The following is a 19198-nucleotide window of genomic DNA, read 5'->3' as shown; positions in this document are numbered from 1 at the left end:
TCCACATCTATGACATTTCAGTCAGACTCTTTAGTAGATTATCATGTTTTACATTTACCTCTAGCTCATAGTTATACCACATATTGATCTAGTGCAGTGGTTCACTCTGTTATATGCAGTCAGGCACCGAGTGTTGTGTTACGCCTAGACCATGGTTCGGGGCGTGACAAAGCTTGGTGTCAAAGCCCCAGGTTCAAGAGTCCTAGGGAGTCTATGAAGCTGTGTCCAGTGGGGTCTCTTTTATGTGTGTGTGCGCGCCATACATGTAAATAGTTGACCACCAAGACATCTAGGATTGTTCCATTTCTTTCATACTCTAGATCGTGCAATTAGAGCTATGATTTCAGGAATCTTTCTAACCTGTGCGAATTGCGTATTTTAGAGAAATGCCTGCAAAAAGAAAGTACACGAGGAGGGCCTCAACTACTAGCTAGGGGGCCATAACTAATGTTGCTCAGGAGGAGGACACTCCGGCCTAGGGGGTTGCACCGGTCTCAGTGCCCAGTGCTTCAGACATGGATGTCAAGGGAGCTATCCAGTTGCTTACCTAGATTGTTGCTACTCAGGCTCAAAGGCAGGGAACAAGTGATGTTCATGAGACGGGTAGTTCCAGGACTAGGGAATTCCTCAACATGAAACCTCCCGTCTTCACAGGGTCCAAAAAGGATGAGGATCCGCAAAACTTCATTGATGAGGTTCAGATGATATTTTGAGTGATGCATGCTACAAACACTAAGGCAGTAGAGCTTGTTGCATACCAGCTGAAGGATGTTGCTAACATTTGGTATGAAACATGGGAAGAGTCCCAAGGGGAGGATGCGGATCCTGCGACTTGGAAGGAGTTTGCAGATACATTCCTTGAACACTTTCTACCCATTGAGGTTTTGGAAGCTAAGGCTTTGGAGTTTGAGAGGCTGAGACAGAATGATATGAGTGTGAATGAGTACTACCTCAAGTTCATCTCTCTGGCTAAGTATGCTCCGGAGATGGTACGTGATATGAGGGCCAAAGTTAGGCGGTTTGTGTTAGGCTTTCAGATGATTTGTTTGTTGATGCTAATATAGCTTCTCAGAATAATGACATGACCATCACTAATATGGTTTACTTTGTTCAAGGGAACAAAGACAGGTTGAAAGAAGAAGAGCGGCTACAGAAAGAGAAGGACATGGAATTCAACAAGAGACCTAAGTCTGCATGAAATTTTAGCCATGGGGGATCTCAAGCAGGAGGCAGTCGCCAGTTCTTCAGGAAATCAAAATCAGGACCCGCTCCATCTTCAGCTAGTGCACCGGTTCATAGGTCCACGTTTAACAAGAAAAACCAAAATTTCAGATCAGCAGGCTCACAGTCACAGACTAGTGTGGGATACAGAGGCCTTGAGTACCCTATTTGCAACACATGTGGTAAGAAGCATCTAGGGGTGTGTTGTTTGGGCACCAATGGTTGCTTTGGGTGCGGTCAGCAGGGCCACTTTTTTAGGGATTGTCCATCAGCAAAGCAGAACAATAGAGGCAATGTAGCTCAGTCCACTAATTCAGCAGCCCCTCATAACTCTCAGGCCCAACAAGGGTGCAGTGTAGCAAAGTCTAGTAATGCAGGCGGTGGTCGAAACCGCTTGTATGCACTGGCAGACCGTCAGGATACCGAGGCTCGTGGAGATGTTGTCACAGGTATGCTAATAATATTCACTTTTGATTTCTATGCTCTTACAGATCCGGGATCCACCCTATCTTATGTAACCCCATATATTGCTAAGAAATTTGGGATAGAACCAGAAAAGTTGTGTGAACCCTTTGAAGTGTCCACTCCATATGGAGAATCAGTTATAGCAAGGTGTATCTATAGGGGATGTCCAGTCAAAGTGCATCATCGCCTTACTGTAGCAGACTTAGTAGAATTGGAGATGTTAGACTTCGATGTGATCATGGGCATGGATTGGTTAGAGTCATGTTATGCCAAAGTGGATTGTAGAACCAAAATAGTAAGTTTTGAATTTCCCGGCGAACTAGTCTTAGAATGGAAGGGTGATGCAGTAGCACCTAGGGGTAGGTTTATTTCCTATCTTAAGGCCAGAAAGATGATCTCCAAGGGATATATCTATCACCTGGTTTGAGTTAAGGATGCAAATGCTCAAATCCCCACTCTCCAGTCGGTACTAATTGTAAATGAGTTTCCAGAAGTGTTTCCCAAAGATCTCCCTAGAGTCCCTCCCGATAGAGAGATTGACTTTGGAATTGATCTACTTCCAAGCACTAAGCCGATATCTATTACGCCTTATAGAATGGCTCCAGTAGAGTTGAAAGAGTTAAAAGCCCAGTTGAAAGATCTTCTAGATAAGGGATTTATAAGGCCAAGTGCCTCACCTTGGGGTGCACCGGTCTTGTTTATCTGAAAGAAGGATGGGTCTTTGCGTATGTGCATTGACTATCGTCAGTTGAATAAAGTCACCATCAAGAACAAGTACCCTCTTCCCAGAATAGATGATTTATTTGATCAACTTCAGGGTGCCCAGTGTTATTCCAAGATTGACCTCAGATCGGGATACCATCAGTTGAAGGTTAAAGAAGTTGATATTCCAAAAACAGCTTTTAGGACTCGATATGGGCATTTCTAATTTTTGGTAATGTCATTTGGTTTAACGAATACACCAGCAGCTTTCATGGACCTTATGAATAGGGTCTTTAAGCCTTATCTTGATTTATTTGTTATCGTGTTTATTAATGACATCTTGATTTATTCCCGTAGCGAGACTTACCATGAAGAACATCTCAGAATTGTGTTGTAGACACTGCAGGATCACAAGCTATATGCCAAATTTTCTAAGTGTGAATTCTGGTTGAAATCAGTAGCGTTTTTGGGCCATGTCATCTCAGGGGAAGGAGTGAAGGTGGACTTTCAGAAAATAGAGGCAGTAAAGAATTGGCCTAGACCAACCTCCGTATCTGATATAAGGAGTTTCTTGGGTCTAGCAGGCTATTATAGGAGTTTCGTAGAGGGATTTTCTTCTATCTCGTCCCCCTTGACTAGATTAACTCAGAATAAAGTCAAGTTTCAATGGTCGGACACGTGCGAGAAAAGTTTTGAGGAGTTAAAGAAGAGGTTGACTTCAGCTCCAGTCCAGACAATACCGGAAGGAACCGAAGGGTTCGTTGTTTATTGTGATGCTTCAGGGGTTAGTCTTGGGTGTGTATTAATGCAGCACGGTAAAGTCATAGCCTACGTGTTGAGGCAACTCAAGGCTCACGAGAAGAATTATCCGACTCATGATCTTGAATTAACAGCCGTGGTGTTTGCGCTTAAGATCTGGCGCCATTATTTGTATGGGGTACATGTTGACATTTTTACAGATCACAAGAGTCTCCAATACATCTTCAAGCAAAGAGAATTAAATCTACGTCAGAGAAGGTGGCTCGAATTACTTAAAGATTATGATATTGATATCCTCTATCATCCGGGGAAAGCAAATGTTGTAGCCATTCTCTCAGTCGGCGTTCTATGGGCAGACTAGCACACATTGAGGCAGACAAGCGAACTATGATGAAGGAAGTCCACCGCTTAGAAAATCTAGGAGTTCGACATTTGTACTCTGAAGATGGTGACGTTGTTCTCCAAAACAGGGCTGAATCCTCCTTAGTAGCCGAAGTAAAAGAAAAACAGTTCAGTGATCCCTACTTATTGCAACTGAAGGAAGGAATCCACAAACACAAGACTATGGCTTTTGAACAAGGGGGAGATGATGGTACTTTGAGATACAGAGGCAGACTATGTGTTCCAAATATAGATGGGCTCAGAGAGTGGATTATGTCAGAAGCCCACAACTCCAGGTATTCTATTCACCCAGGTTCCACTAAGATGCATCACGATCTTAAGGAGGTTTATTGGTGGAACAATATGAAAACATATATAGCAGATTTCGTGGCTAAGTATCCAAATTGCCAGCAGGTGAAAGTCAAATACCAAAGGCCTGGCAGTTTAACTCAGAATATAGAAATTCCCATTTGCAAATGGGAGATGATAAACATGGACTTCATAATAGGTCTACCTCGCTCGTTATGGAAGCACGATTCGATTTGGATGATTGTAGACTGACTTACCAAGTCAGCTCACTTCTTGCCAGTGAAGACTACAGATTCGGCCGAGGATTATGCCAAGTTGTATATCAAAGAAATTGTCCGATTGCATGGGACTCCTTTGTCCATTATCTCAGATCGTGGTGCTCAGTTCACATCAAACTTTTGGAAATCCTTTCAGAAGGGATTGGGCACAAGGGTGAACCTCAGCACTACTTTTCATCCTCAGACAGATGGATAGGCGGAACGCACCATTCAGACTCTGGAGGATATGTTAAGGGCGTGTGTTATTGATTTTAAAGGTAATTGGGACGATCATCTACCTCTCATTTAGTTTGCTTACAATAACAGCTATCACTCTAGTATCAAGATGGCACCGTACAAAGCTCTGTATGGGCGAAGGTATAGATCACCAATTGGTTGGTTCGAAGTCGGAGAAGCGGAGTTGTTAGGACCCAATTTGGTCTATCAGGATATGGAGAAAGTCAACTTGATACAAAGGCATTTAAAGACGGCTCAAAGTCGCCAAAAGTCCTATTCAGACGTGCGGCATAGAGGCTTAGAGTTCCAAGTTGATGATTGGGTGTTTCTGAAAGTATCGCCCATGAAAGGCGTTATGAGATTTGGGAAGAAGGGGAAGCTTAGTCCCCGCTATATTAGTCCATATAGAATCCTGTGAATGATCGGACAGGTCGCTTATGAGTTAGAATTGCCACAAGAGCTAGCTGCTGTACACCCAGTGTTTCATGTGTCCATGTTGAAGAAATTCATGGGAGACCCGTTACTTGTGGTTCCTACAGAGATTATAGGGGTTAAAGACAGCCTGTCTTATGAGGGAATTCCAGTGGCTATTCTTGATCGACAAATCCGCAAGCTCAGAACTAAGGAAATTGCTTCGGTAAAAGGGCTTTGGAAAAATCAAAAGGTTGAAGAGGCTACATGGGAAGCCGAAGAGGACATGAAGACTAGATATCCCCATCTCTTTGAAGAGCAAATGGAAAATGTGGAAGGTAACTAACCTTTCCATTCAGGTCTTATATTATAATCTCCATATCCTTCAGTATTAACTCAGCTTAGAACTCAATTATTACATACTCATTAAGTTTGATACACATGTATTCATGATATTTCAATATTCGCATATCACCATCATACCCGTTTAATGTCCATAGATAGTCGTAGTTGCAACCAGGACCATCATTCGAGGATGAATGATTCCAAGAGGGAGATAATCTAATACCCCGTAAATTCGGCTTAGGTGTGAATATGTTAAATGAGTGGTAAGGTTATATCTTGAACATGTGAGGTGCATAAGATTTGACAAAATCGACTAAGTTTGTAGAAGGTTCGTATTCCATTAGGTTTTAGTGAAAATGAATAAGGCATTTGGGAAAACTCAAATTTAGAAAATTGTATGCCTTTGAAATATCTTTCCAACGATATATTATGGAGCCCTAACAGACCTCTGTGAAAAAAGTTATGCGCATTTTATATAACAGTATGTGATATGCGCGCCCGGTAGCGCGACCGCGCTAATTTTGAGGCAGAGTTACTGCCATTTAGCGCGGTCAGTAGCACGGGCGGGCCTCTAGGTGCGCGAGCACGCTAGTTGGGGGTCGTTTTAAAGCTATATTCCGTCCCCCACCACCCCAAAACATAAAAACTTGCTCTAGAAAGAGGAACTCTCAAAAACCTAACTCCTTAAGGGTCCTTTCACCACCCAAGGTAAGTTCTAATGGTGATTCTAAGTTAATTTCAATTTTCCAACATCTTATTAACATGGGTAAACCCTCCATATCATTAGATATTCGATTGGGACATCATTGTTGAGAAAAGGAAGCCTAGAACTCAAATTCAAAGGGTTTGAACATCAAAAAGGTAATGTCTTCACCCTCTAATTGATTCTAGCATTGGTTTAATGATTATGAACCCTAGTTCATGAGATATGAGTTGATGAGTTTGATAGAAAAGCATGAATGATTATAGGGTTGGGGTGTTGAGTGTTGATTATTGGTTAAGGGTGTTGTTTACATTATGGGTGATGAAGAATAATGTTGATATATTCATTTGAGACTTTACAATTTATCTAGGAACAAGAGAATGGCTTGTTGGGTATAGAGACACCATTAATAAGGACTATGAAGCTTTATTTTCACTAAGTGTTTGATAAAATGCTTAAGTGACCAAAACATGAGCATCATAGCTAATATGGAATCCCTTTGACTTGTATTACTATAGATTAAAGTTGAAAGGGTTGACAACCATTGTATTACGCTCAAAGGCAGGAAGATAAGGTATGTAAGGCTAACTCTTTACATTTGGGGATGTCTACGATTCTCCCTACGTCCCATTCATTATGACCATTATCAATTTCCTCAGAAAGTAACTGTGCCTTAGTTCCCTGAATAGCAGTAGAACTTCTATTCTCTAGATGGCATAGTTTCATAATCATTCGATATTCTATGAGTTTCAGTTATGACGAATCAAATCATTATGAATACTTATCTCAGTCTAATCCTATTCACTATTTCAGTATCATGTAACTCGATATGGCTTATTATTTCAGTATCATGTATTGTAGTATGATTCTCAATTCCTGATTTTAAATTCCTGAATGTTGGACACCTGTATTTGGGCTTGAGGCCGTAGTTTATGCTTTACGCATTTTTGGGCCTGAGGCCGTATTTATGTATACATATACTTGGGCCTGAGGTCGCAGCTTGTGCATATATATATATTTGTGCATATATATATATATATATTGGGCCCGAGGTCGTAGTTTATCAGATAAACAGGTTGTTCATCATTCAGAAGAGGGAGTATTCATATCCTTACTTCCTTGTTCAGTTATCAGTTTATCAGCTAGCAGTTCAGTTTCAGTTTCAGTATTTACAGTTCTTTTTATCAATTATTTTACATACCAGTACAATTCAAATATACTAACGTCCCTTTTGCCCGGGACCTACATCTCTCGATGAAGGTAACGATTTTCAGGTTGACGATTCTACTTGCTAGGACATCTCGTAACAACTTTTGGTGAGCCCCAGTCTTTCGGGGCCTTATCTCTATTTTGTTTTAGTCATTATAGTATTTCAGTTAATAAGGTATACCGGGGACCTTGTACCGGTAAACAGTTAGCATTTTCAGTATTCTTTAGAGGCTTCGTAGACTATAACCCAGTCAGTCAGATATTAGCAGGCCTTTATGTGTTAGCCTTGTCGGCTACTTGTTTATACTTGCAAAACTTTCAGTATTTTCCGCATCTATGACATTTCAGTCAGACTCTTTAGTAGATTATCATATTTTACATTTACCTCTAGCTCATAGTTATACCACATGTTGATCCATCCATGCAGTGGTTTGCTCGGTCACATGCAATCAGGCACCGAGTGTCGTGTTACGCCCAGACCATGGTTCGGGGCGTGACATTAGGGTCGTGACATAAAAACTGAAATAATATTGTTGCCTGAATTGTACTAAAATTAATGAAAACCTCTTGAGATTGTTTTCACCGAGTCATTAATCTTAATTGAATCAATCCCTTCTTGAGAATTAGAATTGAAAGAAATAAAATAAAGTCTTTTGAATCAGTCGCCTTGCTTGAGTCAATTCCTTCTTGAGGATTAGACTTGAAAGAAGCAAGATTGAAAACTCGGAATATCATATTGTTACAAATTACTATCACTCTATTTTATTAAAATAGTTATATAATGTATCAATTTTTATTCGTGAGAATTAAAAATTGTACAAAAATAATTAAGTGATAAGAAAATGAATGTGACAATAATAACTACAATCTATCATTCTAGTACATAATAGATTTGAAATAGAAATTTTCATGACAAGCACGTATGAAACTGAAATTGAAATTATAATAATATATCAAGCTTCATCAAATATCCCAACAATAAAAAATTACTCCATAAAGAAGTATTTAGTTTTTACAAAGACGAGAAAGAAGAACTCTTGAAAGAGTATTATTGTTACTTGCAAAATAAAAGACTAGAAGAAAACTTAAGTGAAAGAGAATGAGAGACCAAGATAACAATGTCTACTCCTTAATACTTGATATTTTCTCTTAAGCGTTGCTAGCGTATTTAGAGGATTGTAGGTCTAGATGGATCTTGAGTTAAGGCCTAGATGAATCTCGAGTTAAGGGCTAGATGAATCTTGAGTTAAGGCCTTGATGAATCCTGGCTTCATTTCTTCTCTCTTCTTTTTTTTATTCTTTGTCGTGTTCCACAGATACATCAAGCCTTTTCTCCTATTTTCTTCATTCCATTATTATTTTCTCTAGAGTTCCACATTTTGTCTTTGTCTATGGTAATTCTTCTTCCTGCAATACTTGTTAGAAAATATGAGTTTTGAGCATAATATTTATTTATTTTATAAAAAAAAATATATGAATAATTTTTATGCATCACGTCCCCCGTCTATCATCGCCCGGATGGGCTTGCCATTAACTTTCATTTCGACAACATCAGAGTCTTCTCTTAGTTAAGAGGAGACCCCTTCCCCCATCTGCCTTCTTTTCCCCTTTCTTGGTGGTTAGGCATGGTTCCTTCTTCTTACGGATGCTGACACTAGTTCTCGCTAAGGCCTTAGAAATAGAACAAACAAGTGCGTTGAAGGCACCTATTGGTTCTGCCTGGTCAGCATCATCTGTGTCGTCATCTATCCTATCATCAAAAGTTTCTTGTGGGTATTTATTATTCCAATGTGGCCCGCCGCAATGACGACATCCTGAAGGGGGCTTCCTCCCCCAATCGTTGTTGTGAGACGCAACAATATTGCTGCCTAAGGAATAAATCTTAAATCTGGTTGCACTCTGATCTTCTCCTGTAACGACCCAAATGGTTATTTTGAGCAATTTCATCTGGTTTGACAGTTTGAGGTCCCGAGCAGCTTCATATTATGCGTATTGACTTGCGTGCGCAGTCCAGGCATAAAATCGAAAAGTTTTTATGTGAAAACATGAAAAATATAGTAATTTCTAGAGTTAAAATTTGGTTTTAGTTGACTTTGGTCAATATTTTTGGTAAACGGACCCGGATCTGTGTTCCGACAATCCCGACAAGTCCGCGGTAAAATATGGGACTTGGTGTATGCCCGAAATTGAATTTCGAGGTCCCTAACCTTAGAAAATATTTTTTGAAGAAAATTGTTGTGCTGGTTTTTAAAGGAAATAAAGAAATGAATTAATATTTGAAATCTTCGGTATCGGGTCCGTATTTTGATCTTGGAGCCCGGTACAAGTTTGTTATAATATTTAAGTCCTATCTATGAAATTTGGTGAGAATCAGAATTGATTTGACGTGATTTGGACGTCCGGTTGAAAAAATAGAAAATCATGAGTTTTGAGGTTAAATTCATAGTTTTTGATGTTATTTTGATGATTTGATCGCACAATTAAGTCCGTATGATATTTTTAGACTTGCGTGCATGTTTGGTTTGGAGCCCCGAGGGCTTGGGCAAGTTTCAAATAAGTTTAGGCTATGTTGTGTTTGTTTTTGGATGCTTCATCGTCATTTCTTCAAGAAAAAATGATACCACATTAAGCAAATGAGATCCAAACTCAGTTTTTATTGAACCATTAGATTCGTATTGAAATTATAGAGCCATAGGAAAAAGAAACATCGAATTTGTATATCGTATGAGGAAGTTATGCATTTTCGTGTCGGGAAAAATTGTTGGTTTCTGGTGTGGTTGCAAATGCGAACTTTTTCATCGCAATTGCAATACCCAGTTCGCAAATACGAACTTTTTGGCGAAAATTCGACTTCTCCCAGCCCTGTCTTGTTCACAATTTGTGAAGGTTCGTAATTGCGAACCCTGGATTGCAAATGCGACATCTGAGGTCTGTTAAGTGAGATTTTTTACGAGATTTTCACCCATTTTTCAATTTTCTCAAACTCTAAACCTCCATAGGCGATTTTTCAAAGACCCAAACTTCTCCAAATCATTGGGTAAGTGTCTCTAATTAATTTCCAACTATATTTTTTGATTATATCTTAGATTTAACATCAAATTCATGAGAATCTAAAGGAAAATTTGGGAAAACATTGTGAAATCTTTCAAAAATGTAAAATGATGATTTGAGGGACCAAATGGTGTCGGAATTAGATAAGTTTTGTATGGGCAAACTCGTATCGGAATGGGTATTCAGTTTTTGTAAATTTTGTCGGGTTCTGAGGTGTGGGCTCAGGGAGTTGACTTTTGTTGACTTTTTGCAAATTGTGTAAGAATCATAGTTTTGTTAATTGAAATTATTTTCTCTTGCAATGTTTGATGTATTCAAGTCGTTTTTGGCTAGATTGAGCCGAGAGTTGATGAATTGGTAAAGGAAAAGCTAAATTAAGTATTGTATTGGCCAGATTGAGGTAAGTATCTTGCCTAACCTCATGTGGGGGACTTCCCCTTAGGATTTGAGTCTTCAATGTTGATTGTAGTTTGTGTACGCGAGGTGACGAGTGCGTGTTCGGACCTATTTATGGAAAGTTGGCCTTTTAGATTTCTTAGGTTCTTGTATTCACTGAGTATGAAGTTTTTCTTGATATGATTGAGCTTCCATTTACTAGTTTTACCTTTACATGCTTTAATTGGAGTTAATTGCTTTATGATTCATTCTTATTGCCTATTTGAATCTTATTTTACTTAATTGAAGATTTTTACCTCTTCTATTGTCATGATATCTTTCATAACTGCTTGTCTTTATTGGAAACAATTATTATCTCTCCTGTAATTGGTTAGTCTTAATTGAGGTTATGATAATCTTCCCGCTGCTTATCCTTAATTGAAATTGTTGTATATCCTTCATAATTTGTCCAACCTTAAAAAAAGTTTAGGTATCTTATATTTAGTTAACATTTCCTTATTTGGAAGTATTTGATTCATGTTAGCTTCCTTGTTGTTGAACTACATATCGTGGGATCGTTGCTTCAAATTATTTTTTCCCTTGTTGAGTTGATATATTACGCTTAGTATTCTCTATTATGGTTATTCCTTGTGATCGAAAGTTCTCGAGTTGATTTACTTGTCGTGTTCTTGTATATATTGTCATTGTTGTTGTGGTACTTGTTGTGGTGGTGCACAAGGTTTCTGCCGTGCGGTTGTTGATATAGTGATGCACGAGATTTCTGCCGTGTGGTTATTGTTATGGGGTTTCACGAGGTTTCTGTCGTGCTATCGCTACTATTGACATATTGCACATACGGCGTGACAAGGCGGGATATGTGTGTGTGTATATATATATATATATGCTTATATGTTGGTTGTGCATATTGGGAAACAAGATGGGAACATTATGATGCACGTGTGGCGAAACAAGGCGGGCACTTATTATGTTATTATTTGCACAAGTGGCGAGACAAGGTGGGCTATGTCCGGGATTGATTGTGATAATGTGTGATGGCCTGAGGGCATTCTTGCTATTTGATATTGTGTTGTGGCATGCTTACCTGTATGAGTTTTATCTCGTGAAAGTTGTGAGAAAACATCTTACGTGTTGTCCGTTCTTTTCCTTATGCTTATTAGCTGGTAGGAACTATGTTAAAGCACTTGCACAAGCATACACGTAGTTGAACACTCCCATTGGATATGAAGTACTCCCGATATTGATGAGTATAAATGTACACCCTCGTCTACTTGTCATATATATGAGAGTAGCTCTAGTTAGTAAGTGAGTTATTAGCGTGCCCATGAGTTATGATGGGGGCACAAGATACCAAGTGTTAGGGTTCAAGTATTGGGACCCGTGAGCTGTAAGTTGTCCGAGGTTTGGTATTTTGTGGAGTCTGTTGGCTAAGACTTGATGTGAACACTGTCATAGGTTCTGAGTTATTGCTTACCTTTACCGTATTTGTGATTTAGGTTTTGGTTTTGTGATTTTTGTCGTTCTTCTATGTCATTATTTTGGTATTTCCGCTGTTATTTACTGTTTTCTTACCTTATTGTGATTGTAGTACGGTTAGTCATTTCGTGTAGTCTTTTATATATACATCATATTCCATTATCCCTATGCTTATAATTGTACAGTTTATTGGACCAGTAGGTATCTTGATTGTTCCTCATCACTACTCCGACGAGGTTAGTCTTGATACTTACTAGGCACCGATATGGTGTGCTCATGCTACTCTTCTGCACATTTTTGTTGTGCAGATCCAAGTATCGATCATTAGAAGTTATGCGGAACATTGCTAAGGAGACTCAAGGTAAACATGTTGATGCGTTCGCAGGCTTCAGAGTCACCTTCTTACTTGTATTCAACTATTTTCACTCTTTTCCGAACAATTATATTTAGAAGTGGTAGCTAACTCTGTAGAGCTTATGACTTGTACTACCGGGTTTTGGGAATATGTTCATTGGATAAAGGATTCATTCCAGAAGAAGTTTAAGATGTTGTTTATTATTGTTGTTCTTTCGTAAATGTTAGGCTTACCTAGTCCTTAAGACTAGGTGCCGTCACGAAACCCAACGGAGGGGAAATTGGGTCGTGACACCTCCACTTCTGCTAGGGCCACTATTTCTAGGTTGACCCCTTTTGTATCCTCCTTTGACAGGTGGTTGAGGCCTATCCTTCTGAGCTTTCACTTAGTAGTCCCCAAGGCATTCTGCTGCTTGGATTGCCTTGGGTAAAGTGTCAACCCTTTGTTTTTGCAGCTCTATATGGACATATGGTTTCAAACCTTTCAAGAATGTGAAGAGTTTGTCTTTGTCCCCCATATCCCGTATGTTCAGCATGAGTATAGAGAATTCCCACGTGTAGTCCCAGACTGACTTGGTCTGGCGGAGCTCCCGGAGCTTTCTCCGCGCATTGTGCTCAACATTTTCAGGGAAGAACTGTAGGCGTATGGTTGCCTTCAGGTCTCCCCATATCTCAAGAGTATCTTAACCTGCCCTAATGGCTTCATATTTCACCCGCCAGAGTTTAGCACCACCTTGAAGATACGTGGCAACAATTGCTACTTTTCTTTCCTTCTTCTAACTCCCTTATGGCATTGAAGTACTGCTCGATGTCGAAGATGAAATTCTCCACTTCCTTGGCATTCCGAGATCTATTGTAAGATTTTGGCTCAGGAATCTTCAATTTTTGTGGGACATGTGCGAGGTTCATAGCACACCCAATCTGGTTTTCACCTCCTCGAAGTAGGCCTTGTAATGCAGCGTTGACAAAATTGAGTTGACTCGTCAGGTTGTCTATGGTTTGCTGCATGGCAGTCACTCTATCTACCTCTTGTGTCCTATAGGCTAAATCCTCAGTTCGCTCCTATTGGAGGCCCTCGAATTTACGAAACATTTTGGCTGCCTCTGTGACTGTTGTTTACTGGTCTCCTTCAGATTCACGACTAAATATTTGTAATATCACCTTCGGTCTGCCACATCCTGCGGTCCAGGCCGTCCAGCCTTTGCACCAGGCTAGTTCTTAGATCAGGCACCGTATTTACGATGAGTTGTAGTACGTTAACCGTCTCTTCAAGGGCCACAATGCGGTCCCCATGATTCACCATGGTCATAAATGGTGGTAATGGCAATGCGTTCCCTCGTCCAATATCGAACCTAGGCTCTTGTACCAATTGTTACGCGGCACCTTCTTAAGATTTCTTGAAAGGGTGACGTAAGGCTAAGCAACCAATATCTGTGCAGTTACTATCCGCCAATTGAGATGCCCTCCGTATGCTAGACGAGACTGTTAGTGTTGTACAGAAAAATCAATGTCAAGAGCAATTGAAAGAACAAAGAGGAGAATGAGAATGAAAAAAAAGTTTGATTGCACTAATAAAATCTATTACAGAAAGGCAACACGGTGTCGAGGGGGAGAGACACCAATACAGAGAATTTTTTGCTTGCTTGAAAGTTTGATTACTTGATTCCCCCTAATAATGCTTAAGAAAATAAATCAAAGTTACAGAAGTTGACATAACTAAGCTACAGAGACATAATGGGAATACGGGAAGTAAAACTACTCTATATTTACAATAAAAAAGACTTAGATTCCTACAAGGTAGAAGCAGGTCCGTTGGCAACAACCGTTTCTTTAGCATCAGAGTTTGCGCGCGCGATACTGTTGACATCTGTCTGCGGCTGGCGCTGGCAAGGGCTATCGATGGGGAGACATAGACACAGGCGCGGTTGTCACTTGGCGCGGCCAAGACCATGGGGTCGTCCATGGCATTAGGCGTTGAGAGTCTTGTCAGGATGCCATGGAATGGGACACGACTAGAAAGCCGCCTCTGACATACAATCTCATATATATATCCCCCTCTAATTCTTTTTCTCAACTCATATATAAATAACATTGGCATATATCATCTACATGCACGCATGCGTATGTGTTTGTCATGATCTAGCCCCAACCATTATCCGCCAATAATTCTGTCATGCAAATCAATTAAATATCACTTGTAACAAAAACCTTTACAGTAATTTTCATGGAGCAATTTAAACAACATAGGATATACTATCATATGAGGGCTCGACAAAAGAAGTATCAATTGTAAGTAAAAAATGATAAAAACAGTCCCTCAAATTTCTATCTATATCTATATTATATAGAAATGAGAAGTTGGTCGACCAAGGTTATATTTATCATTATACCCTCTCATATTATTGTCTTAATATTATTTTATCTACACTATTCTAGACTTTTCCGTCAATTTTCCGTCAAAACCTTGCATCCATCAAAAAACCCAACACCCTACACTTTTCCAGTCACTTTCATCTACTTTGCTCAGTCACTTTCATCTCCTTTACTCATCTGTAAGTCACTTTCATCTCCTTTACTTTGATTCATCTGCTCAACTAGCTTGGTAAATTTTTTTCTCGTCTCCTTTCCATCTCTTTTCAAAATTTCGGATTTCATGCTGAAATTTTTAATAGGTTCCATTATTGTTCATTCAAACTTCTATCAAGAATTACTTTATCAGTTTTTCCTTCTACTTTGAATGTTCTAATTTCAGATCTGAATGTCTCCTACTTTTTTTTTCCTAAGAACTAATTTATCAATTTCTTTCATCTACTTTGGTAGTTCTAATTTCAGATCCGATTTTCCATCTACTCAGTGCAAAAATCGCTACTTACTACTTGTTAAAGGGTATCATGAACACCAAAGAGCAACTTGAAAATTGCCAGTGGGCAAGAATGAAATCATCCATATGCCTTAGAACCAACAAAAGGACAAGTTTAGAGGTATAAGAATATCAGGTGCATCTAGAGCTTCAAGCACAAAAACAACAAAAAAGCACGTCCTTGCAGAGAAATAGGAAAGAAAACTATTCCAAGTCAATCGTCATTATTGGTGTCCCTTTTTTCATTTACTTTGGTAGTTTCAATTTCAAATCCGATTTTCTATCTACTTAGTGCAAAAATCAGTACTTACTACTTGTTAAAGGGTATCATGATTTAGGCTCTCTGTTTTACTGCTTTTCTCTTGGGATTTTAGGGTAGAACCTTTTTTAACCTAAAGAGGAGATGATAATTACTATTACTATGGCTAATAAAAATAATTGAGTAGTAAGTCATTCGTCAAGTCTTGGTGCATATAAAGAGAAGGGTTAAATGTATAGCTCTAAATAAACAATATTAAATACTGTACATTAAATGTATGTAGAAAATAGAAACATGGGTTAAAGAAACAAGAAAAAATAGTATATAGGAATGACTTAACAAGAGGGGGAAAAAGGAATTTCTAGGTATTACTCCATCCATTTTATTTAATTTAATGTGATATTGTTTATTTAGACTGTCTCTAAAAACGATGTATTTTTTTTTTGTTAAAAGTTTTACCTTTAAATTTTCCATTTTCCGTGGTACTTTTGATACGGTAATTTATTTTAAATTTCATACTCAATCATATACAGATGGTTATCGTTCATTGAAAAAGAAAAGATATTTTATTTCTTCCGATTAACGTAATCCTATATTCTTTTTGGTATGTTAAAAAAGAAATTATCCCTTTCTAAATTTAAAAATAATTTAATGTAAACTTTTCATTTTAACTTTTCTTTGACCAATAATCAGCAAAGCGGCAAATAACTTTAAGTAAATTTAATGTTTGTAGCATTATATGAACTAATCTTGAATTACATGGAAAGTGAATGCTCAATATGTTTGGGATCCTATGAAGACAAGAAATTGTTAAAGTTATGCCTAAATATTACCATAGATTTCATTCTCCATGCTTTTATAAGTGACTTGGTAATCGTTAAACTTGTCCCCTTTGAAGATCTTCTATTGATTCTTCTACTAGCATTTTAAGTTGTCCGAATTGATACTCATCTACCTAAGTTATGCATGCAGATTCAAATTTCATCTCTATTATATAGGAATTGATTCAAACAATGACGATATTAAGATATAAACAATATAATAATGTCTTTTACTCTTGTAATTTTGAATATTATCTATCTTTTTCTGGTTGTGGTTGCCTATTATTGATACTTTTCTTTATTTGTTTTATTTTCCTTATAAGACTCACTCTTTGTTGTGATAGCTGCGTGTTCGCACGTTTTAGTAACAAATCACTGTGTGGTAAGTACTGCTCTTCTACTAGATTTTTTTTAAAAAAATATTTTTCTCTTACCTTCTTCGTATTAAGGAGGAGGTGTTGACTAGAGCATCAAAAGTTTTTGATTTTGGAAATAGCATTCCCTCTGTCTATCTTGGTCGTTTGTCATTTATTTATTTTTATTATTGTTTTTGATGAGTAAAGAATTTACTCATTTTATTCATTTCAAGTCATCTCATCATACTTTAACTCTTTTCAACTAAAAGGTAATTTATTCTATTCAGAATCAGTTATGAAATTTATATCATTATCTGAGTTGCTTTTGTTTGTGATATATGTCTTTATGATTAAACTTACATTACTCATAAGCATATCATTATATGTAGCTAAAATTTTAGTGTTTTTCTTTTTTAAGCCTTAGTAATAAGAAAAATATCTTGGCAATAGACAAACTGCCTTAATGGCAAATAAAAACCATGAAAATGACCGAACCTTTGAAAAATCACATGCTGACAAAAGGGCTAGGAGATGCGAATTATATAGATTGATGCCACCTGATAAAAAAGAGGCCCTTTTGGCACGACGGTGTGCAAACAGAGATGAATTAAAAAGACGACGGTCTACTGAATCTTCAATTAGTATTGATGCAGCTAACGTATCTAGCTCTAATGCTACCAATGTTTCTACCAACCAAAGTTCTCTTATTATAAAAGACCCATTGCCTTTTTCAAGGAAAAGAACATGTATGACTAAAAATCAAGGTTTGTTTAAACTACATCTACTAAGAACAGTAGTGATTACCTTTTTTGGGTCAATAATCTACTCAATACTAGAGTTTTCATATGCAGAAAATGTTTTCACAGAACTTGATTGTTCGAGTAGTATGCAAGTAGAAAATACTTATGTTAAATTAAAAGAAGTACCGAAATGCCAATTTTGTGGAGCAAAAAAATTTGAATATGAACCGCCTGCATTCTGTTGTGGTAACGGTTCTATTCAACTAATTCACATGAAATGCCAACAGATTTAAGAAACCTTTATTTGGGAAATAATGAGGAATCAAAATATTTTCGAACTTACATTAGAACATACAATAACATATTTGTTGTAACGACTCGACCGGTCGTTTTGAGCTTTTGCACTTTGATCGCCAGTTCCCGGGAATGACTTGCCCCGTGTAATATATTATGACTGATGTAGATCGTTGGTTTTGGTTTTCAGGAAAATCAAAATGAATTTGAAAGAACAGTCTCACATGAAAGCCTTTAATTTGAAAGGTTTGACCAAGAGCTGACTTATTTGTATATGAGCTCGGAACAGAAATTTTATGATTTGGTTAGCTTCGTTGGGTGATTTATGACTTAGGAGCGTGATCAGAATTGGTTTTGGAAGTCCGATGTAGAATTAGGCTTGAACTGGCGAAGTTAGTATTTTGGCAATTTTCGATTGGTGGGTGAGATTTTGATTCGAGGGTCGGAATAGAATTCCAAGTGTTGTTGTAGCTTCTTTATGTCATTTGTGATATGTGTGCAAAATTTCAGGTCATTCGGACATGGTTTGGTTGGGTTTTTTATCGAAAGCATATTTCAGAAGTTTTTAGAAAACTTAGGCTTGAATTCAATGTGAATTGATGGATTTGGTGTTGTTTGAGGTATTTTGATGATTGGAACAAGTTTGAATGAGGTTTTAGGATGTGTTGGTGCTTTTGGTTGAGGTCCCGGGGGCCTTGGATGAGTTTCGGATGGTCAATCGGACCATTTTGGAGTTTGAAAGTTGCAGAAAAATCTGCCCAGCTGTTGCAGAGAATTATGCATTCGCGAGCGGAGCCTCGCATTCGCGTAGAAGAATTTGAGGAAGGCCAGAATTAAGCCTTCGCGTTCACGAGAGGTGCCTTGCGTTCGGGGAAGGCTAGGAGTTTGTGCTTCGCGTTCGCATGAGGTTGTCCGCGTTCGCGTATAAGGATTTGGGGTCCAGTGGAATTTGCTCTTCGCGTTCGCGTCAGGTGTCTCGCATTCGCGAAGGTCAAGGCGGAGGAGGCATCGCGTTCGCATAAGGTAAAAGTTGGTCAACATAAATTTGTGCTACGCGAACGCGAGAGGTTGACCGCGTTCGCGAAGAAGGAAGGGTCAGACCTGGGCAAAAAGTTTATAAGTTATTTCATCCGTGATTTTGGGCCATTTTGACTCCATAATTGATCGTTTTGGGAGCTCTTTGAGGGAGATTAAAGAGGGATTCAAGGAGAACTGATTGGATGTAAGATTTTTGAACCTAAAACATGATTCTACTGTAAAATTAACCTAGAAATTCATGGAACTTAAGCTAAAAATGAAAGAACTAAGGCTTGGGATTTTGAACTTTTGAATTGGGATTTGAAGAACCATTTGAGGTCAAATTTGAGAACTTTTGATATGTATGAACTCATGGAAGGATAAGGAACTCGTTGGTGTAAAACTTTTTGAGTTTCGAGAAGTGGGTCCGGGGCTCGGGTTTTGCTAATTTCAGGAATTTTGATAATTTTCGATTGTTTTTGCTTGGGCTTTGCTCCTTTAACATATTGTGATGTATTCATTCTGATTTTGGATAGATTCGATGCACGTGGAGGCCGATTTGAGGGGCAAAGGCATCG

General features: G+C 38.4%; 1 protein-coding gene across 1 annotated transcript; it reads left to right on the top strand.

Moving 5' to 3' along the window:
• Positions 1–716: 716 nt before the first annotated feature.
• Positions 717–3508, top strand: LOC104216122 (uncharacterized). Its single transcript, XM_070147422.1, has 5 exons — positions 717–989; positions 1073–1188; positions 1333–1670; positions 1713–1981; positions 2786–3508. The coding sequence occupies exons 1-5, from the start codon at positions 717–719 to the stop codon at positions 3506–3508; spliced, it is 1719 nt and encodes a 572-aa protein (XP_070003523.1).
• Positions 3509–19198: the final 15690 nt, after the last annotated feature.

This window comes from Nicotiana sylvestris, chromosome 5, assembly GCF_000393655.2.
Source record: "Nicotiana sylvestris chromosome 5, ASM39365v2, whole genome shotgun sequence".
Taxonomy (NCBI): Eukaryota; Viridiplantae; Streptophyta; class Magnoliopsida; order Solanales; family Solanaceae; genus Nicotiana; species Nicotiana sylvestris.
Note: the sequence above shows the minus strand (reverse complement) of the source record. Positions and strands in the feature narration are given on the sequence as shown.